This window comes from Littorina saxatilis, linkage group LG7, assembly GCF_037325665.1.
Source record: "Littorina saxatilis isolate snail1 linkage group LG7, US_GU_Lsax_2.0, whole genome shotgun sequence".
NCBI lineage: Eukaryota > Metazoa > Mollusca > Gastropoda > Littorinimorpha > Littorinidae > Littorina > Littorina saxatilis.
This window is the reverse complement of record NC_090251.1, coordinates 4,533,549-4,557,090: the sequence shown is the minus strand read 5'-3', so window position 1 is coordinate 4,557,090 and position 23,542 is coordinate 4,533,549. Positions and strand designations below refer to the sequence as shown.

General features: G+C 47.5%; 3 protein-coding genes across 3 annotated transcripts in view; 1 reads left to right on the top strand and 2 right to left on the bottom strand.

Annotated features, from left to right (window-relative positions):
* LOC138970514 (atrial natriuretic peptide receptor 1-like) overlaps nucleotides 1-4,005 on the top strand; it is a 99,289-nt gene extending 95,284 nt beyond the window's left edge. Inside the window, exons 21-23 of the mRNA XM_070342967.1 lie at nucleotides 1,036-1,134; nucleotides 2,717-2,808; nucleotides 3,298-4,005. Coding sequence (XP_070199068.1) covers nucleotides 1,036-1,134; nucleotides 2,717-2,808; nucleotides 3,298-3,414 — 308 coding nt within the window. The 3' untranslated portion in view covers nucleotides 3,415-4,005. The remainder of the gene's footprint in view (nucleotides 1-1,035; nucleotides 1,135-2,716; nucleotides 2,809-3,297) is intronic.
* Nucleotides 4,006-6,102: 2,097 nt separating this feature from the next.
* The window catches only part of LOC138970506 (uncharacterized), a 339,583-nt gene continuing 322,143 nt past the window's right edge, over nucleotides 6,103-23,542 (bottom strand). Inside the window, exon 6 of the mRNA XM_070342958.1 lies at nucleotides 6,103-7,316. Coding sequence (XP_070199059.1) covers nucleotides 6,703-7,316 — 614 coding nt within the window. The 3' untranslated portion in view covers nucleotides 6,103-6,702. The remainder of the gene's footprint in view (nucleotides 7,317-23,542) is intronic.
* LOC138970508 (uncharacterized) lies at nucleotides 8,971-13,277 on the bottom strand. The gene is made up of 4 exons (XM_070342964.1): nucleotides 12,263-13,277; nucleotides 11,489-11,691; nucleotides 11,201-11,388; nucleotides 8,971-9,084 (listed from the first exon to the last, which is right to left on the bottom strand). Exons 1-3 carry the CDS (start codon nucleotides 13,025-13,027, stop codon nucleotides 11,214-11,216), a joined length of 1,143 nt encoding a protein of 380 aa, XP_070199065.1. The 5' UTR covers nucleotides 13,028-13,277; the 3' UTR covers nucleotides 8,971-9,084; nucleotides 11,201-11,213.

The following is a 23,542-nucleotide window of genomic DNA, read 5'->3' as shown; positions in this document are numbered from 1 at the left end:
CCGGGAGAAACGTTACAGTGTGCTTGAAAACAGTGTCATATATCGTCTAAATGTAAAAAAGGAGATAGTCTTGGAATGGAGGTAAATCTCAACAATTACATGAATAATCACTGTCGTAAAATGGTGAAAGTCTTCAATAGGTGAGGGGAACAGACCTTACTGTCAGGCACAGCCCGGGAGAGACGTCACAGCTACGTCTCGGCGCGCATTTCGGACCGAGTGTTTGAGCGTTAGGGTCTTCCAAAATGAGTCTTGGATAACAGGGGCTGGCCATGCAGGTAGAGGGGTCTAGGGGGTTGACCAGGTACAGGGGTCTCTCCTGGAGGGTAAAAGGTACATGTGTTCATTCTGTATGGAAAGTAATATACGATAACAGCCTGAAACTCAGCATCGATGGTACGCATGATAACGCACATTTAGGGAGGGGGCGGGGGGGAAGCTTCCGGAACCCAGGAAACTCCCCTAAATCCAGACATGTGTGTGGTCAGCAATGGTTATCATGTCATTATCATCAAGACTTGGCTGCCATTAGTGGAGCGTCCAGGCCTTCCCGGTCGCTGGGGATAAAACGCAGAGAACTGAACCAAAAAAGAAGATGGGAAATAATCGTAGACAACGTTCACTTATTACAGGAAATGGGATCACGGCCTTCTCTTTGCTTATTCTAATAGATTATAATTATTGTGTTGATCTGTGTCAAAAATAACTCCGCAAATGCACACAAAAATACCCCTGTAGCCATAACTTGGCAGAGCGTATCGATTATTGCAATATCTATCCTTTCTATCATCTAGCTGTCTGCGTGTGCTGATCCCCACGGCGTTTGAGACACTCAAAATGTGGCTTCTGGGCAAAATGGGCAAGTTTTTAGAAACCTTTTCGCATTTTCGGCAAAACGCTGCCGATTTGCAGATTGCACGAAATGGGCAAATTTTTTGCCGATTCCGCGAATTCTGCAATTCATTTTATTGGGCATGACATATATACATAATGTGTGAGGCTTAATAAAACAAGCTGTGTGTTTTATATGTTCAGGACCGTGCTGTGCAGGCGTGGTGGGCAAGAAGATGCCGCGCTACTGTCTGTTCGGTGACACCGTCAACACCGCTTCTCGTATGGAGTCTACAGGACAGCGTGAGTGGGTCTTACTTTTTTCGCCAGTGGGTGTAGGCCCTAAGTTGACGGCCTCCAACACAACCGCCTGGAGAAGGGTGATTGCCTCCTTTGCCCTCAGGTCCCGCCGAAGACTGTCTCAGACATGGGACTGATGACGATGATAATAGTTTGAGGATAAGCAGCTAGTTCAGCTCACCTTTGTTCTTTCACTGAAAGGGTTTCTGGCAGAGGGGGGGCAGGGGGGGGGGGGTGTTAAAAAATGATACCGCACTACTGTTGGTTCGAGAACACCGTTAACACTGCCACATATCCTGCTTGAAGTATTATGAAATATGAGGCTTATCAGTGTATGTGAGCTGAATCACGCGTGCTGAAGAAGTTATGGTTGTCTACCACGTCGGTCCTTGTTGTGCTGATTCTAGGACATTCATTTGTTTCACGTCACACGCCGTTCCTTGTTGTGCTGATTCTAGGACATTCATTTGTTTCACGTCACACGCCGTTCCTTGTTGTGCTGATTCTAGGACATTCATTTGTTTCACGTCACACGTCGGTCCTTGTTGTGCTGATTCTAGGACAGTCATTTGTTTCACGTCACACGCCGTTCCTTGTTGTGCTGATTCTAGGACAGTCATTTGTTTCACGTCACACGCCGTTCCTTGTTGTGCTGACTCTAGGACAGTCATTTGTTTCACGTCACACGCCGTTCCTTTTCTTTCCACCACACACTTGCAACAGGTGGTTGAATTCAAAAGACTGGTGTTATTTGTATAATGATGTTTTTTGTTGTTGTCATTGTCAGGGCTAGATCTAGAGGAGGTTCCTGGGTTCCGCAAGACCGCCCCCCCCCCCCCAACTCACCCGGCAAATGTACCTTTTTTCTCAAGTGGCGATCTAGACCTAGTGTGCCCCTTTCACATGCAAGGCCGCAGAACCCTAGTCTCATGTTGGAAACCCCTCTCTCTCCTACACTAGATCCAGGCCGCAGAACCCTAGTCTCATGTTGGAAACCCCTCTCTCTCCTACACTAGATCCAGGCCGCAGAACCCTAGTCTCATGTTGGAAACCCCTCTCTCTCCTACACTAGATCCAGGCCGCAGAACCCTAGTCTCATGTTGGAAACCCCTCTCTCTCCTACACTAGATCCAGGCCGCAGAACCCTAGTCTCATGTTGGAAACCCCTCTCTCTCCTACACTAGATCCAGGCCGCAGAACCCTAGTCTCATGTTGGAAACCCCTCTCTCTCCTACACTAGATCCAGGCCCCAGAACCCTAGTCTCATGTTGGAAACCCCTCTCTCTCCTACACTAGATCCAGGCCGCAGAACCCTAGTCTCATGTTGGAAACCCCTCTCTCTCCTACACTAGATCCAGGCCCCAGAACCCTAGTCTCATGTTGGAAACCCCTCTCTCTCCTACACTAGATCCAGGCCCCAGAACCCTAGTCTCATGTTGGAAACCCCTCTCTCTCCTACACTAGATCCAGGCCTGGTTGTCATTATGTTTTTTTCCTTCTATTTTATTTTTGTTTCTGCAAAACGCACAAGCTGTTGTTACATTCATTGCTTCTTTCTCTCCACCTCCCCCTACCCCCCGTGCAGCGCTGAAGATCCACCTGAGCGAGACGGCCAAACGCATTCTGGACGGATCGGGCAACTTTATCACACAATACCGTGGGCCTGTGGAGATGAAGGTAAGTGTGTGTGGGGGGGGGGGTGGGGTGCGTGTGTGGGGGAGGGGGTATGGGGAGGTGTGTGTATGATTATCTGCGTGGGGTTGTGTGTGTCTGTGTGTCTGTGTGTGTGTGTGTGTGTGTAGAGCGTGTGTGCTTGCGTGCGTGCGTGCGTGCGTGCGTGTGTCGGTGCCGGTGTCGGTATGTCTCTGTTTTTCTATATGTCTCTGTCTGTCTCACAAGTTTTCTGGGATGGAATTTCATTCCGTCAAACACATTATCCGCGTAGTGTTGGATACGCCGTCTCACAGAACAATGGCACTTTCGATGTCTGTAAAATGCCATAATTTGTCGAAGAATGCAAATCACGTATGATGTCTTTATTTTTGTCATCCGCCCATGTCTGTCATGTGTATTTTATATTTTCATTCAGCTTTGACATGGTACTTGTCATATTTGTCTGTTTTATTGTCCTTCACCTTTATCACGATGTCTGCCATTTGTCTGCAGGGCAAGGGGGTACAGGACACCTATTGGCTGATCGGGGAGGAGAGCGGTTACCATAGCAACCATTTACACAGCTCCTGTGACGTCAAATACCGACACCATGGCGACAGTTGTGCGTGAAACGTGTTGGATAGAACAAAGAAACTGACAGTCAAAACAATGAAACTGACACACAGTCAAAACAATGAAACTGACACACAGTCAAAATAATCTATGGAAGATGAGGCCGTGCTGAGATCTTCGATATGATAGACTTTGAGGTGCAGGATCCCTATCGTAGGCACGTGAAGCTTGCTGTCAATGTTAAGGGATTGTGTTCACCACCAGGCTGTGTGTTATATCAACGTATTGTCTGTCCTTGTTCTTCTTCTTCTTGTTCTTGTTCCTCTTACAGGCTAATATTTCGCCTCTCAGGACAATAATATGGGTTATATGATTCGAGTGTTACGCCCTCACGGCTTTTGACGAGATACACAAGTGTATGCGTGTTAAGGTGGTATCAGCCATCTGCACTTATGGCAGAAATGACCGAGGTCTTTTGCGTGTCATTGTGGTGACACGGGGGTGGGACATGGCTTCCGTCTCTAGGTCTGCACATAAAGCTGACCCGTGTCCGTCCCGACCTGAATTCGAACCTGCGACCTTCCGATCACAAGTCCAGTGCTCTACCAACTGAGCTACCGCCCCCCCCCCCCCCCCCCCCCCCCACCCTCCCCCATTCGACCTGGTCAAGTGAGCAAGCGAAGCTGGATAGGGGAAGTAACTGACTATATTTTCCGGGGTCGGGCACTTTCAGGCAGTTACTTCCCTTACTTCCTCTCGCCATGACTGATCTTGTCGACGTCTGCATCCGTGTAAAGTAAGTGATCAGGAATTGCTTTTGATTAAGTAATTTATTACACAAAGCTAATCAAATACGTTATAAATCCATCTGTATATTTAATGATCAGCTGATATTGTATTGTTTTGGTCACGTAATGTAGGCTTTTTTGCTTGAGTTTGTGTCCTCGTTGAATACTGTTTATTGTTTCGTTTCAAGTAACTGTATTATATGCATAACTTCTTTATTTTTTATTTTTTTAACCATTAGCTGATTTTGTAATTGACTTAGTGCGAAAAAGTGGAGCTGAAAAGGGTGACAATTGTATTTCACAATAAAAACCTGATGTGCAACTGAAATGTCCTACTTCTTGTTAGTTTTGCGTGAACAAGTGAATGAATACATGCCGTGCGCAATTTGAAGCTTTGGATTTGCGAAGTTTTTTTAAAATTATTAACAGCCGCTTTCTTGCTTCGCGCCCTCGAAAATTCAAGCTTTCGTGGTTTTTTTTGTTTATGCGAACTACTACTATATAATTCTACTGTAAAAGTCGCACACATGGTAATCACTATCAAGTCAGTGTCCACCATGTGTGTTCACAACTGGTTGCAACAAGTGTGTTCCAACGTGGAACACTTCAGTTTACAGTGTTGGACTTGTACAAACTGCCACCATCAAGCATCATCCCTGAGTAAAACATACCACAAAGATCGACACAAACATCAAGAAAGGTTACTTATTGGGGACGGGCGCACTGGCGTGGTGGTAAGACGTCGGCCTCCTGATCGGGAGGTCGTGAGTTCGAATCCCGGTCGCTGCCGCCTGGTGGGTTAAGAGTGGAGATTTTTCTGATCTCCCAGGTCAACTTATGTGCAAACCTGCTAGTGACTTAACCCCCTTCGTGTGTACACGCAAGCACAAGACCAAGTGCGCACGGAAAAGATCATGTAATCCATGTCAGAGTTCGGTGGGTTATAGAAACACGAAAATACCCTGCATGCCTCCCCCAAAATTGGCGTATGCTGCCTGAATGGCGGGGTAAAAACGGTCAAATCCACTCGTGCTAAAAACATGAGTGAACGTGGGAGTCTAAGCCCATGAACGAAGAAGAAGAAGAAGAAGAAGAAGAAGAAGAAGGAACGTTAGCCTACATGTTTGACAAAACAAGACAAGTGAATGACTTGTTGTATCAAACATTAAACATTCCAATAACAAACATTTCTTTCTTTTTTTTATCCTCGATTTTGGAACGTTTGCAGTCTATCTGTTTTAGGGTTATCACAAAGATCAACCTACCAGCTGTGCGCCTTTTTAATGTTTTGTGTGTGTTTTGTTTATGTTTTGTGTGTGTTTTGTTTATGTTTTGTGTGTTTTGTTTTTGTTTTGTGTGTGTTTTGTTTTTGTTTATGTTTTGTTTATGTTTTGTTTATGTTTTGTGTGTGTTTTGTTTATGTTTTGTGTGTTTTGTTTATGTTTTGTGTGTGTTTTGTTTATGTTTTGTGTGTTTTGTTTTTGTTTTGTGTGTGTTTTGTTTTTGTTTATGTTTTGTTTATGTTTTGTTTAAGATGTGTTGGTTTGATTTGTTTTTAGGTTGTCTTTTTTTACACGTTAGATTAAATTGCAGTTATCTCCCTTCTGGATGGAGGGAAATTCAAGATGGTGACTAACTGTATACTGTCTTTGCTTGAACAGTTTTTCTTAACTTCATTTTGTAGAATTGTTTAGAGTTAATGCACCGTTTGTGTATTTTATTTTTGTGAAAGCGGAGACTTCGAAATTTGGCGGAGGTCACCAAACTGTGTGGACAACAGTGATCATAAAACACTAAGTGTGTCATGTTTGAGTTGTTTTCAAATAAAAAAAATTGTAACGCAGCCAGACAGACACATACGCGCGTGTACACACACACACACACACACACACACACACACACACACACACACACACACACACACACACACACACACACACAGTAATTAAGACAAATAGAAGAGCAAACATATTTTTATTAAAAAACAATTGTGTGTGTTCTTGTTTGTGCTTTTTGAGAAATGCCATGATTTGCTACTTTTCAAACAGGCAGTAAACATTTGTAAACGACATATTTAGACTAAAAAGGTTCATAAGCGGTACCTGTCATTTATGTTGTGATAAAGGTGAAACAAATTTCATGTGAAAAATCAAAGAAAGCCGTGCATCGGGGTAAACAGTTTCGAAGCGCAGTCACCGTGTCAAGATCTGAATGACGTAAAACACAAGCACGATGACGTCAATTCTTATTTTGCGTCAGAACCTGACGAAATCTTGCAAGGTCATTTTTTACACTGCCAAACAATCGGCGATACCAACCAGGAATTACCTGATGTGTTTTGGGCAAAACTAATGTTGTCGTTGTCGTTGTCGTTGTCGTTGTTGTTGTTGTTGGTGGTGGTGGTAGTGTTGTTGTGGTGACGGTTGTTGTTGTTGTCGTGGTGGTTGTTGTTGTTGTTGTTGCTGCTGGGGTGGTGGTGGTGGTGGTGGAGGTGGTGGTGACGACAGTGGTGAAGCTCACGGTAGAGGTGGTGACGATGGTGTTGATGCGGGGCATGTCACGACAAGACACACTTCCTGCCTCTCCTCCTCTTGGCGGTGGTGGTAGTCGTCGTTGCTGGTGGTGGTGGTGGTGGTCGTGGTGGTGACGGCGGTGGTAGTGGTTGTTGTATTAGGTTGTGGCGTGGGGTGGTTGTGGTGGCGGGGGTAGTGGTTGTTGTAAGGGATGGCGGGGTGGTGGTGACAGGAGGCGTGCGGACCGTGATGAGCTGTGTGGTGCAGCGTGATACTGCATCAAGCCTGTCATCACGATCAGTCTGCTCATCAGTCCTCCCTTCATCATCATCACGCTGATCTCTGCCCGGTAACACGGCCACCACGCGCCGCTCCAGGCCTTTCACCCAGTCATACATCGCTGCTGTCACTGTGTCCGTTGCCGCCACCGCCACGTCCTGCACAGCTCCCTCCCACCTCGCCCTGTTGTGTAGCCAGTCTTGATACCCCAACACACTCACCGGTACACCTGCATCCTTCAGTCCCTGCACCACGCCGCTAGCTGGTGACGTCACCCGCCCTGCCTCGTCCGTGACGTCATCATGTAAATCTGTGCTTCTGGTCAGGACGAACACGTCGCGGTAGCTCAGCCGGGAGGGACTGTTGGCGACGCTCCTCCCTGCAGGGAAAAGACCGTTAAAAACAGTTAAATATTCATGTATGTAAGCAAACATTCGTTACATCTTAAGACACACCCTATCCGTGTATGCATTTGTTTTCTCAAACACACACACACACCACCCACCCCCAACCCCCCTCCCACACACACACACCACCCACCCCCAACCCCCTCCCACACACACACGCAAGCCTGCATACACACCTGAGTTATAAAATCTTCACAAAGTGTGTACATTTTCGACACAGACAGCAAAACTTCGACGTCATGACGTAATTTTGCCTTTTACGTCAATACAAATGACGTCATTGTTTTCTCCCTGCAGACTGACCAGACTTTAGATTTGATTGAACATTTAGTTCTTTTCGAGAGAGCCAAGACTTTCCAATATATTCTCGAGGGTGGGGGGGACACTATTAGGAAGCGGGAAGCTTTAATTTACCCTTCACTCAAACCAACCACAATCATCATCATCATCACCACCACCACTACCATAATCACCAGTTACACAACTTACCCACACCCAGACGACACAGCTCGGCAGCGATATCCTGACCACACTGTGCGCAGTCCAACGGCCACCGACCTGTGTGAGCGTTGCCATGGTGACTCAGCCGTATCACGCTCAGCCCGTCCCCAGGGGCAGGCACGCCGCTGTCGCTGTAGTCGTGGACAGGAGACCTGTGAATCACGGGTTGTATTTCACGGAGGACGGCGGGCGCCGAGCGGAGGGGGACAGTGAACACCTGTGTCTGCAGTGCTGGGGGTATCTCGGTGTTGTAAACACCGGCACACCACAGGTACAGGTGTGGTACTCGCTGCGCTAGGCGTGTTACAAGGCGTGTGTGACGGGGACCATCCTGACGCCTGTGACACAGAATGGAGACATGTTGTTACTGTTAGAGATGTGTATCACACTCACATGCGATATAGCAAGCTGATAATAGGAATGCGTTATCCGCAACTTTATAAAAGATGTCACTTGATATTTTACCAATGATGACTTCATTAGGATTTTACGCGCATTGTGATCATAACAACATGCAATTTCACGCATACAGTAACACGGTGGTGCGAGTTACATGAATCAGACAGTTACAACTCTCTCTCTCTCTCTGTCTCTGTCTCTGTCTCTGTCTCTGTGTCTCTGTCTCTCTCTCTCTCTCTCTCTCTCTCTCTCTCTCTCTCTCTCTCTCTCTCTCTCTCTCTCTCTCTCTCTCTCTCTCTCTCTCTCTCTCTCTCTCGTTACCTGTTTCAACTGTTCATCGTTGTCCAAGACTCGCTCTAACTGAACACTGCTGACGTTACAACTCTCTCTCTCTCTCACTCACACACACACACACACACACACACACACACACACACACACGCACGCACGCACGAACGCACACACGCTCACACACACACACACACACTCACACACACACACACACACACACACTCACACACACTCACACACGTATGAAAACAAACCTGCTGTCAAAGGACACCTCGTCGATCAAGACGTGCAGGTGGCCGTTTTTCACAAATGCCACGAGGTCGGTGACTGCCTGATCATCATCTCCCTCCCTGTCCCAGATATCGTACAGGTGGTACGACACGCTGCCTGGTGTCACGGAAGGCGTCGGGCCCGCGCTCAGCGACATCTCCAGCTGTTGTTTGATGGATGTGCTGACGGCCCGGGTGGTGTACTGTGTTGAGATGACGTGCACATCGTGCCCCTGTCGCAGCCACCTCACCCCCTGCAGCACTAGCACCACCGTCTTACCTGTTGAAACACAAACAATAGTAAGGTTAATATATTGCAGGACAATGTGAAAACAAGGCAGTGTTACATGTAGAGACGACTTGCACATCGTGACCCTGGTGTTAGGGAAGATGTAGGCCCACGATCAGCCACCTCAACCCCTGCAGTACCAGAACTGTCTTACCTGTTTATTGCTACCTTACACACAAAACATAACCATAACAATATTCTACAAAACAATGTGAAAGCAAGCTATTCTACATCAAGTCCGTTTCACCTGTTACACGCGAAACACAGCATCAGGAACATAGAAATAAGCGCACAAAAATGATATAACTGCCAAGAGCATTCCTATTTTAGAAAAGTACATTACATGGAGACTGAACATGTCAGTTTCAAACTGTTCTCCGTGTCAGCCTGATGCCTTTCCTTCAGTTGTCACATTTTTCACGGAATCAGACAACACAAACAGCGAGCACAGTACATGTACAAACCGTCCTCCAACAAAACTGGATCGAACCTTCTGCTACGATGACGATAAAGTAAAACTGGACACAAACAACGTCATAAACACTGCGTCAATCATTCAACTAAGACGTCATTTGAGCAAACTACCTGGGATCAGTGCACTGTAAGGAAATCTGAAACATTGTTCTGTCAGTATCGTTTGCCACAACAACAGCGACGACGATAATTATTGTTGTTGTTCATGATGATGATGATGATGATGATGATGATGATGATGATGATGATGATGATGATGATGATGATGATGATGATGATGATGATGATGATGATGATGATGATGCTGATGCTGATGCTGATGATTAATAAACATTGCCAACATGTTTATTTTTATTTCTATGGCAGAAGCAGCAGTGTAAGTATTTGCTGGGTGGTGGTGGTGGTGGTTGGGGTGGTGGTGGTGGTGGTGGTGGTGGTGGTGGTGGTGGTGGGTTTGTTTCTCTTCATAGCAGCAGTATTAACACAGCACCTTCACACACCTGTCATCAGGTGTAGGGTGTAACGTCATTCACGTCATGTCCTACAAGTGATGTTCACATGTGCGACTTTCAGACAATGTTGAAACGATTGTTGTCAATGAGAAGGCAGACAATAGTTGGTGCAGCAAAATAATCGTGAAGTTATAACCATGTAATAAGACAACGCGAATTTTGATCAATTGCCGGCAGACTTCTGGTCAAAACAAATCTCCCTTTGAAAACTGTGCGACTTTGAACAAAGACCCCAAATACAGGGCGTTTGATTTGAACAGCTTTTTCTGGAGGCGTTAATTTTTTATTTTCTATTATTCTCTTTTTGGGGAGGTTTGTTGTTGTGTTGTTACATGTATAAGCTTTAGAGGGGGGGGCGTGGCTTGGTGGTCGCAGTATCAAAAATATGTAAAGGGAGACAACAGCACCAGTGGACTAGCCGTTGCTTCCTGCCATGCAGACACAGTCATCAATTTTTCTTATTAATATATATCTAAGGGTTACATCAGAACATGCACTGGGACCGGCACGGTTGGCCCAGTGGTAAGGCGTCCGCCCCGTGATCGGGAGGTCGTGGGTTCGAACCCCGGCCGGGTCATACCTAAGACTTAAAATTGGCAATCTAGTGACTGCTCCGCCTGGCGTCTGGCATTATGGGGTTAGTGCTAGGACTGGTTGGTCCGGTGTCAGAATAATGTGACTGGGTGAGACATGAAGCCTGTGCTGCGACTTCTGTCTTGTGTGTGGCGCACGTTATATGTCAAAGCAACACCGCCCTGATACAAGTATGGCCCTTTGTGGTCGGCTGGGCGTTAAGCAAACAAACAAACAAACAAACAAACAAACATGCACTGGAGGCATTAATTAGTTAGCAGACTGCGCCCAGGAGACTGAACCTTGTTATAGTAGAAGGCCACCGAGCTAAATTTAGTGTTGCCAGCACGAAAAACTAGAGCTGCATCTGCCGCGCGCACCGATGTTGGCCTTTAACGCGAATCAGACGGTTGAGCTATAATGTTCCATCTTGCTTCGAAAAAAAATCGTTTAGAGAACAGTCAAAATCGGTAGCAAGACCAACAATAACAAAAAACAAAACAAAAAAACCCCAATCTTGTAAGAGAAGCTAGCTGTGAGCTTGTCACCTGTTCCTGGCGCTCACGTAATGAAGACCAGTGGCGGGTCTCTGTTCATTAGGTCGAGCTGTTGCAGGGTCAGAACCAGAAGTGCCAGCCTCCGCCCCAGTTCCGCCACCGCCTGTCCTGTAGTCCGCACCTCCACACGGACACCGTTGTAGCAGGGGACAGACACCGTGGTGGCCGGACCAACAAACCTGTAGCAGATAATGATAAATGATAATTAATACTTAAACGTCGAATACCAACATTGTTTCAGCACTGCGACGTAATTGACATGGATGTGATTTCTCTCACCTGGCAACGATGTCCAGGTAAAGTTGGTCAGTAAGCCGAGCGTCCACAGTACAGGCCATCCTGTGTTGCCACCAGGTGCTCAGCTGTGATAACACGGCGGGTGTCACGTGCCAGTACGATGCAGGCTGGGACAGTTGGTCAGAGCAACAGCACAGCTGAACGGCTTCTGCTGCATTGGCCGCACCCAGGCTCTGACACACCGCCTGCAGCAGAGACATCCATGTACGTAATGCTGTATCTTTGTGTAGGGCGCCAGTATCATTATTTGCTTGGTTGAAACTGACAAAACATCAATCAAGCAGTGTGGCTATGTGCGCACGCTCGCGCGCGTGTGTGTGTGTGTGTGTGTGTGTGTGTGTGTGTGTGTGTGTGTGTGTGTGTGTGTGAGGCTGCAATTGTAAATGTACTGAGACCAGCACACACTCTCTCCCTGTGTCTATCTGTTTCTTTCTCTTTATTCTCTCTCTCTGTGTCTCTACCTCTGTCTCTCTAGTCTGTTTGTCTGTGTATCTGTCTCTCTCTCTCTCCTCTCTCTCTCCCTACCTACCCCTCTCTTGCTCTCTCTCTCTCTCTCTCTCTCTCTCTCTCTCTCTCTCTCTCTCCCCTCTCGCTCTCTCTCTCTTTCGCTCTCTCTCTGTCCTTCTCTCACCCTCTCGCTCTCTCTCTCTCTCTCTCTCCCTCTTCCCCCTCCTCTCTCTCTCTCTCTCTCTCTCTCTCTCTCTCTCTCTCTCTCTCTCTCTCTCTCTCTCTCTCCCTCTCTCTCTCTTGCGTTACCTGTTCCAACTGTTCATCGTTGTCCAAGACTCGCTCTAACTGAGCACTGCTGACGTAAGGCAGGAAGAGAGTTTTCTTGACAGTCATGCCAGGTCCCATGTCACTCACAAGGTGCCTCACCACTCTCTCCGACTTGTCCAGCTGCTTGACCGCTTTCTCCACCTTCTCGGCAATGACAGCATCATCTGTCTTGTTTGCGGCATTACTGTTTTTCCCCACAGACTTGAGCTCTCCGACCAGAATGCCGTGCTGGCGGTGGATCAACAGAAAGTCAAAATCCCCCTGACGATCTCGTGGTAAGTCTTTGGGTCGTGGGAGCTGTTTAGCGGCCGCAGCGTAGGCAGGCTCGTTGAGGTAGCTGCCGAACTGTAGCTGAGACAGGATGAACATGGCCTCGTGACGATTGTCGCCAAGCTCCTGTAGGTTTAGCATCACGTGGTTCTGGGCAAAGTCATCCTGTAAGTCGCAGTCTTGCATTGCTACTGGTGGGAGATGTGGCCCTGGCTCCTCGGTCCACATATGCTGCGGTAATGTCCATCCCTCAGGCTTGGTACTGAGAGCTGTGTGGAGAAACCGGGCACTAGGTAGTGGCTGTAGCACATGCACAGACAGACCGGCACCGGGTACAACGTCCCTGACGTAGGGCACCCTGTTGAACTGTACCGGCGGCACACAGTAGGTACGGGTCAGAGCGTCGGGGTAGAGTGACGTCACGATCTGTCGCCAGTCATCGGCGTCTGTCTGTTGTGTGTTTCTGGCCGCCATGGTCTCGGGTTCAAACCTTCAATCAATTTAACCTGCGCGCTTTGGGAAAGACGGAAAGCGACTCTCGTTGTGTCGCTGGTTTTGATCAACAATTTATCTTTCCCTTACACCCGGTTAGAGAATCAGTCCAGGTTCACAAATGTCCTGTTCTGCTGTTTATTTCGTACAATAAGACACACCACACTATCACTGTCACTAACACAAGTCATTTCTCATAGACAAGCAGACCTCACTGTCACTGACACAAGTCATTTCTAGTTCTTTTTACGATGCTGTTGTCTTTTTTTTTATAACAGCAGGCAAATTTAGAATTCCGTTTTTGGTGTGTAAATTGTGAGTCAAACAGACTTATTTAAATGTAGTTAGAGTGTGAAGTGTGAAAACACTAGCTTTAGAAACTGCATGATCATTGTCTACTCCTTGACACTAACATGACCCCGCTGTCACTTTAACAATAATTAACGAAGGTCAGTTATACTTGTTTCATATCTGCACGCCATGAGGCGCTGAAATGTGTGAAGTTTTAATGGTAAACATAGAAAACCCTCAATTCCAAATACTGCTTACCGGACCCCTAAATGCGACCACCATCGTAAAAAGTACCATCTCACTGTCACTGACACAAGTCATTTCTCTCAGTCAGGTAGACTTCACTGTCACTGACACAAGTCGATGGTGAAATTCAGTTTTAAGTCCTCCCTGGCAGCAGTGTCCACACTGACACCAGTCGTTTCACACCTCTACTTTATACAGTGTCCACACTGACACCAGTCGTTTCACACCTCTACTTTATACATTGTCCACACTGACACCAGTCGTTTCACACCTCTACTTTATACATTGTCCACACTGACACCAGTCGTTTCACACCTCTACTTTATACAGTGTCCACACTGACACCAGTCGTTTCACACCTCTACTTTATACAGTGTCCACACTGACACCAGTCGTTTCACACCTCTACTTTATACAGTGTCCACACTGACACCAGTCGTTACACACCTCTACTTTATACAGTGTCCACACTGACACCAGTCGTTACACACCTCTACTTTATACAGTGTCCACACTGACACCAGTCGTTTCACACCTCTACTTTATACAGTGTCCACACTGACACCAGTCGTTTCACACCTCTACTTTATACAGTGTCCACACTGACACCAGTCGTTTCACACCTCTACTTTATACAGTGTCCACACTGACACCAGTCGTTACACACCTCTACTTTATACAGTGTCCACACTGACACCAGTCGTTTCACACCTCTACTTTATACAGTGTCCACACTGACACCAGTCGTTTCACACCTCTACTTTATACAGTGTCCACACTGACACCAGTCGTTACACACCTCTACTTTATACAGTGTCCACACTGACACCAGTCGTTTCACACCTCTACTTTATACAGTGTCCACACTGACACCAGTCTTTACACACCTCTACTTTATACAGTGTCCACACTGACACCAGTCGTTTCACACCTCTACTTTATACAGTGTCCACACTGACACCAGTCGTTACACACCTCTACTTTATACAGTGTCCACACTGACACCAGTCGTTTCACACCTCTACTTTATACAGTGTCCACACTGACACCAGTCGTTACACACCTCTACTTTATACATTGTCCACACTGACACCAGTCGTTACACACCTCTACTTTATACATTGTCCACACTGACACCAGTTGTTACACACCTCTACTTTATACAGTGTCCACACTGACACCAGTCTTTACACACCTCTACTTTATACATTGTCCACACTGACACCAGTCGTTTCACACCTCTACTTTATACAGTGTCCACACTGACACCAGTCGTTACACACCTCTACTTTATACATTGTCCACACTGACACCAGTCGTTTCACACCTCTACTTTATACAGTGTCCACACTGACACCAGTCGTTACACACCTCTACTTTATACATTGTCCACACTGACACCAGTCGTTTCACACCTCTACTTTATACAGTGTCCACACTGACACCAGTCGTTACACACCTCTACTTTATACAGTGTCCACACTGACACTAGTCGTTTCACACCTCTACTTTATACAGTGTGGAGACGAGCTGGGAGATGACACGTCGTCACAACGACACTGACAGGGCCTTTAGTAACCGCTACGTCACGGGCAGTGAATGCACGTCGCCACACGCACCTTGTTCGCCCCCCACCCTCCTGTGTGCAGACCGACGTACCTGTGAGTGGTTGTAGCCTGTAGGATTCACAGTACACGGGTTGATATGACTAGACTGGAAGGGTCCTTGCAAGTGCGGGAACATTCTGTTTGCAACTTAGAAAATCTTCTCTTTTTCTTTGTTCAGCGGGTTTTTTTTTATGCAATGGTTTTTATTCAATTCAACGCGTGACTCAGGGCGGGGATGTAGCTCAGTCGGTAGCGCGCTGGATTTGTATCCAGTTGGCCGCTGTCAGCGTGAGTTCGTCCCCACGTTCGGCGAGAGATTTATTTCTCAGAGTCAACTTTGTGTGCAGACTCTCCTCGGTGTCCGAACACCCCCGTGTGTACACGCAAGCACAAGACCAAGTGCGCACGAAAAAACCCTGTAATCCATGTCAGAGTTCGGTGGGTTGTAGAAACACGAAAATACCCAGCATGCTTCCTCCGAAAGCGGCTTATGGCTGCCTAAATGGCGGGGTAAAAACGGTCATACACGTAAAAGCCGTGGGAGTTTCAGCCCATGAACGAACAAACAAACAACGCGTGACTCGCTTAGATGAGGCGTCTTATCGACTTTACACATGTTTAATATGTACGCAGTAAAAACATGTACAGCCCTTTCTTTGACCCGTGTTGTCTTGTGGATTAAGAGAAGAAGATGGTTTGTTGAACGTGGCCATTCATTCTACGCAGCAACCTTTTCGTCTAAACAATGTGTCTGAGTGGTATAGATACATTACAATCTCGTGGTTCAAAACAGCGAGGGAACGATCCTGCCGTACGCTAAGTCTTGATCCAGAAAGTCTGTGAAATGTGACGCCGTTACTTTGAAGAGTGCTTTGTGCTTTCTGTGGCAGCCATTGAACGTTGCCCTTTGGCTGAACGTCATAACTCCGTGTCTCTGCCTGGTGTCATCCCAACCTGCCGCATCCCAACCTGCCGCATCCCACCCTGCCGCATTCCAGCCTGCCGCACCCCAACCTGCCGCATCCCACCCTGCCGCACCCCAACCTGCCGCATCCCACCCTGCCGCACCCCAACCTGCCGCATCCCACCCTGCCGCATCCCACCCTGCCGCACCCCAACCTGCCGCATCCCACCCTGCCGCACCCCAACCTGCCGCATCCCACCCTGCCGCACCCCAACCTGCCGCATCCCACCCTGCCGCACCCCAACCTGCCGCATCCCACCCTGCCGCACCCCAACCTGCCGCATCCCACCCTGCCGCATCCCACCCTGCCGCACCCCAACCTGCCGCATCCCACCCTGCCGCACCCCAACCTGCCGCATCCCACCCTGCCGCACCCCAACCTGCCGCATCCCACCCTGCCGCACCCCAACCTGCCGCATCCCAACCTGCCGCACCCCACCCTGCCGCACCCCAACCTGCCGCATCCCACCCTGCCGCACCCCAACCTGCCGCATCCCACCCTGCTGCACCCCAACCTGCCGCATCCCACCCTGCCGCACCCCAACCTGCCGCATCCCACCCTGCCGCACCCCAACCTGCCGCATCCCACCCTGCCGCATCCCACCCTGCCGCACCCCAACCTGCCGCATCCCACCCTGCCGCACCCCAACCTGCCGCATCCCACCCTGCCGCACCCCAACCTGCCGCATCCCACCCTGCCGCACCCCAACCTGCCGCACCCCATCCTGCCGCACCCCAACCTGCCGAACCCCAACCGTTACAATATTCAACCAGAGGAGCGCAAAACACACACACACACACACACACACACACACACACACTCGCACACACTCACACACACACACACACACTCACACACACCCACACACACTCACACACACCAACACACACTCACACACACACACACACACACACACACACACACTCACACACACACACACACACACTCACTCACACTCACACACACTCACACACACACACACACACACACACAATCGCACGTGCAGAGTGAGAGAGTGAAATGTGTGTTTGTTTGTTTGTTTGTTAGGCTGTTTGGATACGGCAGGGTGGGATACGGCAGGGTGGGATACGGCAGGGTGGGGTGCGGCAGGGTGGGATGCGGCAGGGTGGGATACGGCAGGGTGGGGTGCGGCAGGTTGGGGTGCGGCAGGGTGGGATACGGCAGGGTGGGGTGCGGCAGGGTGGGATACGGCAGGGTGGGGTGCGGCAGGGTGGGGTGCGGCAGGGTGGGATACGGCAGGTTGGGGTGCGGCAGGGTGGGATGCGGCAGGGTGGGGTGCGGCAGGGTGGGATACAGCAGGTTGGGGTGCGGCAGATTGGGGTGCGGTAGGCTGGGATGCGGCAGGTTGGGGTGCGGCAGGTGGGGTGCGGTAGGCTGGGATGCGGCAGGTTGGGATGCCGCCCTCTGCCTTCATGCAGCTAGTGTGACGTGGAGAGTGTCTTAACTGTAGGCACCATTGAACGTTGAACGTGGCGAGGTGCGGCAAACCATGGCGGCTTTGTGTTGATTGTTAAGGTGAAAAATGGAAACACATTTCCTTTGGATTCAATACAGACACTATTAATACTGGAGGAGAAAAAAGCACCAGTTGGAGACAAAGCAAGTTTGACAGGATCTAGTGGTATCCGTGCTGGCTTGTCCCACGAACTGAAAAACAAAATAATTCTTTACATGGACAAAGATAGATTTTGAGTCTGGACAAGAGCAACGCGCTGTTTTTGAGAACTTATCTGGGGTTTCATATCATTTCTATACACAAAGCACAATGACCACCATTGGAGTTTTTCTTTCACATAATTATGTACACATTTAAGAAAATGAGCAGAAGAGCTTATTGATGCTTTTTAGAACGCCTCTGCAAAACTGTTTCAATTAACCATTGCTGTCAGACTTCAAGAACTGAAAAGGGTGTCATATCAAGGGAAGGAAATAGAATATTTTCAATACAAATTATATTGAACAGATCTTCACTAACTATTACCGTTACAATCTTCAACCAGAGGAGCGCAACACACACACACACACTCGCACACACTCACACACACACACACACACACACACACACACTTACACACACACACACACACATACATACACACACACACACACACACACACACACTCGCACGTGCAGAGTGAGAGAGTGACATTTGTGTGTGTTTGTTTGTTTGTTTGTTTGTTTGTTTGTTAAGCTGTTTGGCTGGTTACTTGGTTGGTTGGAAGGCTTGGTCAAAGTCAAAAGTTGTAGCTAGCAATAGACCAGCGGATCCCTCCCTCCTTCCCTCCCTCCCTCCACCCCCCTCCCCCACCCCCATCTCCCCCCCCCCCCCCCCCCCGGGTGAAATGTAGACGTTGTAAACACACTTGTGAACCTAGTTTCCCCACACCAAGCCTCTCGACAGATTTCAAATGAATTCCACAACCCAGGGTGGTAAGCGTATGGTGTGGATCAACTGGCCCATGCCACAAACATGAATACTTTCGAGCCAAATATTATTCCTGTACATGCTTGTGAGAATACGGGGACTGGTAGTTCACTTGGCAGAGCACTGGACTGTTGATGCTTGGATCACGGGTTCGAATCCAGACCAGGACGGACACGGGTCAATTCTATGTTCAGACTCAGATACGGTAACTGTGTCCCACCCAGTGTAACTACTGACTGTGGCATGTAAAAGACCACGGTCAGTCTGCCACGAATTGAACACGCACACACCTGGGCAGCGCGACTCTTGTTGTTGCTGGCTTGCCGCTGGGAGGAAGCGACCCGAATATCTCAGCAACGTGATAATTAAGAACTGGAATTAAATGATCAATCCATGTATCAAAGTAGAATTAGTAGTTGGTTGAAATACACACATTTATTGAAACACTGTCACGTGTTGTGAAAGCGACCTTGATGCATTATGTTAGAATCATTGATTGTTTTGCTCCTGAGTAAACATGAACTGTTTCATTGCTAGCAGGCAGTCAGTGAGTATTTAGGAATATTTGAACAGCTTGGCAAACTTTCTCCACTGTTTGGAACTGTACCGTAAAGTACCGAGTATAAGCCCACCCCCCCCCCTCTGCACGAATTTCGGTCAAAAGTGGGGGGTGGGCTTACTCTCGGTACTTGACCCTATGCACGAACATATTCTTCATTGCAATGGAGACATGATTCATATAATGATACCATCTGGTATGTAAAGTGTTATGTTTGTTCAAACTAAAGCAAATATGTGAAACAACATGAAGATATTTTGTGTATTATAAAATTGTTAAACTCGAAGACAGACATACGTAAGGCTTACACACCATCACTCGTAAATGAACACATTGAAAGCATGTCTATTTGACAAAAACGGCTTTTATTTAAAAACAACTTGAAAAACCTGACATCCTCAAAATCTGCCGGCACCTTCTGGTTACTGGACGTACAGAGGCGAATGGATACATGGTGCCGTTTTTTCCACCTTTGTAGCCACATGTTTGACGCATCAAAGTCTTGAAGTTTCAAACCCGCCCCTAACTGTCGCGCTTTTCTCTGCAAGTCTTTTTTTCTAACAACTCGCCCTTAGCTTCTTTCTTCTTGTAGAAACTCAAAAAGTATCACCTCCAACTCCTCCGACTTCACAGTCCGACCAGGGTGCAGTTTCAACTTTCGCTTTTCTCTGCCAGTTTCATGCTGCAGAAGGACATCTCTGTTAGCTCGCCACATCCTAATTTGTTTTCTGTCCACACCAAACTCTTGAATTCTACTGAGTAAGATTTTCGCTTCGGCATTTTCTTGGAAAGAAGCGCCAAAAGCAAGGGGAAGAAACTCTGACACGACATTCTTCGGCATTTCTTTTTTCTCTCCCTGTTCTCGATTTTTCGTTTATTTTTTTTAACCATGCAAAGGGGGGGGGGGGGGGGGGGGTGGGCGTTTACTCGGTACTTCACCTTTTGCACGGATTTTGCTCCAAGGTGGGGGATGGGCGTTGACAATGTTATGGGCTTGTACTCGGTACTTTACGGTATATGCTTGGAAAGACGCCTCACGGTTAAGCTGTTAGCCATGAAATGAATCGAATGCTTTCTTATAAAGATTCAACACAAACTGTTTCAATACGCTTAGAAAAACGTCAAAGCAAGTTTTGATAGCTGATATGATATGTTTTGAAAACTGCAGGTAACGACCCTAACACTGATCGACATGCAGGGTTGTAGCGTGTCCAGACACGAGAGTGTTGCACACTGCCTTCACGACTTGCCTGGCGTGTCACCTTCATTCGTATCTCACAGTGACGTTTGGTGTGTATCGTTTACATGTATGGATTTAACTGTGGCTTGCAGATAGTACTCATCTTGAATTGTTGAAATATTAAATAGTAGTACAGAGAATATACTTTCCCACTTAAGCGATAGCAACTGACAGAAAGAGAGAGAGAGAGAGAGAGAGAGAGAGAGAGAGAGAGAGAGAGAGAGAGAGACATAGAGAGAGAGAGAGAAAGAGAGAGAGAGACAGAGAGAGACAGACAGACAGACAGACAGACAGAGACAGAGAGAGAGAGAGAGAGGGGGAACAGAGACAGAGAGAGGGGGGGAGGGAGAGAGGAAGAGAGAGACAGAGAGATAGAGACAGACAGACAGACAGAGAGAGAGAGGGGGAAAATAGAGAGAGAGAGAGAGAGACAGACAGACAGACAGACAGAGAGAGAGACAGAGAGAGAGAGAGAGAGACAGAGAGAGAGAGAAAAAGAGAGAGAAAGTGAGAGAGAGAGGGGGAACGGAGAGAGAGAGAGAGAGAGAGAGAGAGAGAGAGAGAGAGAGAGAGACAGACAGACAGAGACAGACATACAGACAGAGAGAGAGAGGGGAGGGAGAGAGGAAGAGAGACAAAGCGAGAAAAGGAGAAAAGGAGAGAAAGAGAGAGACTCGCTTGACCCCTACCCTGTATAACACAGTTTATGAACAAATAAAACAATAAAACGATCAGATAATATTCACTAATCGTACAGCCAGTAAAATATCCTCCACGAATCTGTCTTCCTTTTTGATGTACCTTATCTGGTTCATATTATAGGACAATTTGAAAATGACGACAAATCACTTGCAACAGTGGGCGCGAACGAGTTGCGTTTCTTTCGCCGGGGACTGTACACACTGTGTGGTCCTTTTGACACAGTTGACTATTGGAATTGTTTGGGGTTTCTAAAGCCGTCATACCTTTCTGACGATTGTTCGGCGTGACGAAAAGTAGCTTTCTTGTAAAGAATCAACACACACAGTTTCAAAACGTTAAGAAATAGGGCAAAGCAAGTATCGCGACCAGCTTTGACATGTAGTGAAAAGTGCGGGTAAGGGTCCTAACAGCGATCAACACACAGAGTTCTAGCGTGTCCAGACATTACCACAGCGCCCCCTGTCGTAAGAACACACCCGTATGCACTGCGTTTTATTTATTCTGTTCATGTCGTACATAGTTTACCGACCGTCCTTCCCTATCCTAGTGCTGTGCCCCCGACAGTTTGGCCTGATTTGATGTATAACGACCCTTGGCCTGATTTGATGTATAACGACCCTTGGCCAATCTATGATATAATAAAGGCAAACTTTATGACATATACGTATATGACTCAGTGCGCATGGATAGAGTTGCATATTTTCATTGCAAAATAATACATGTTGCAAACATGTGTTGTTGTTTTTGTCTTTAGAGGGTACTCAAAAATAGGCAAAGACAGTACAGACAACTTCAGCTTTGCTTGCATACAAAGCAAATCTCGAGTTTGCTGCACGAAAGACCAATTTCAGCCCTGAAATCAGGCTTGCGAAAACGGACAACTGCACTATGACCCGTTCGAGCATGTCTATGTTCCCCCAGGTCTATGTTCCCCCTGGTCTATGTTCCCCCAGGTCTATGTTCCCCCAGGTCTATGTTCCTCCAGTCATACCATGTGTCATGTCATGTCATGCCACATGTCATATATGTGAGGTCATGTGTCATGCCATATGTCATTTCACATGTGTCTTGTCGCGTGTCATGTTACATATCATGCCATATGTCATGGCATATGCCATGTCGCATGTCATGTCATGGCAAGCAATATGTCGTGTCATATGTCATGCTATATATCGTGCTATAAGTTGTGTCATTACTGGTGTTTATGAAAACGGAAGCTTCTGAAAATCAAAATATTCCCCCCTCTGTCACCTCTTATAAGACGCGCTTCATCCATTTTGAACAGAGAAATCTGCTTGCTTGCCGCTTGGCAATAAGTAGAAGTGCCTAGCTCTGGATTGACTGTCTTGGGCTTCCAGCCCTTATAACCTGAATTTCTCTACAAGTAAGGATGCACTGGCAGAAAGAGTAGTCAGCTCCTTCCACTGAAAACCCAAGCTTTGTCAGTAGGCTAGCTACCAACAAACAGGCCAAGAGAGAGGCCGAATAAAAGAATAGATCCGTTGTGTATTGCAACGGAATGCAGTAACTTCTGTAGGCGCCCTGTAGGCCTACCGCTTTTGGGCTTTTTGGGAAATGACGGGCAGTTTGGAGACATTGTTGGCGGGAAAAGTACACACCCAAGTACACACCCCACACAGAGTACGTGACTCCATTTCAGATTTCTAGAAATGTCGAAGTTCCCCCAGGACAGAAATGTCATTTGCCATGTCATATGACATGACACATGACATGACATGACATGACATATGACATAACATATTAGACCTGGGGGAACATATATAGACCTGGGGGAACATAGACCTGGGGGAACATAGACCTGGGGGAACCTGGGGGAACATAGACCTGAGGGAAGATAGACCTGGGGGAACACAGACCTGGGGGAAGATAGACCTGGGGGAACATATATAGACCTGGGGGAACATAGACCTGGGGGAACATAGACCTGGGGGAACATAGACCTGGGGGAACATAGACCTGAGGGAACATCGGGTGCCTCCCGGTCGTTTAACCATCATGCTGCCCAACACGCAGGGGAGACAATTTAATGTAAACAGTGAAATATCCCGGACAAGTCAGTCTTTCAAAAAATGTTACAAGCGTGGACACTTAAATAATTAACCTGTGGCCAAAACCGTGTTGAAAAAAATCGTGATAAAGGACGTCATTGTTGTAATACTTCCATTTTAAACTTTTCCGGTTCAATGCCTCGTCTGCTAAACTCAGAAAACCCGAATGTCGACGTCCTTAGCTACAAAAAATGTTGCACTGTTGCAACAGTCGCGATTTGTTGTATCTTGCGTACATTTGGCGTTATAACGACGGCGTTCTATCCGGAGCCATTTTTTGTCGTAAGAAATGACGTCTGTCATCACAGCTTATAATAGTCAGTTTTCAGATAAAATGTAAGTTCTCTTGCAATACTTGAACTATTGTCTTTC

Excerpts from the sequence above, each read along its gene's own strand:
- LOC138970508 (XM_070342964.1), bottom strand. The coding sequence starts at position 13,027 with ATGGCGGCCAGAAACACACAACAGACAGACGCCGATGACTGGCGACAG. Across the intron at positions 11,692-12,262 it reads ACGATGAACAGTTGGAACAG|GCGGTGTGTCAGAGCCTGGG; the intron begins GTAACGCAAGAG and ends TCTCTGCTGCAG. Across the intron at positions 11,389-11,488 it reads TACCTGGACATCGTTGCCAG|GTTTGTTGGTCCGGCCACCA; the intron begins GTGAGAGAAATC and ends TATCTGCTACAG.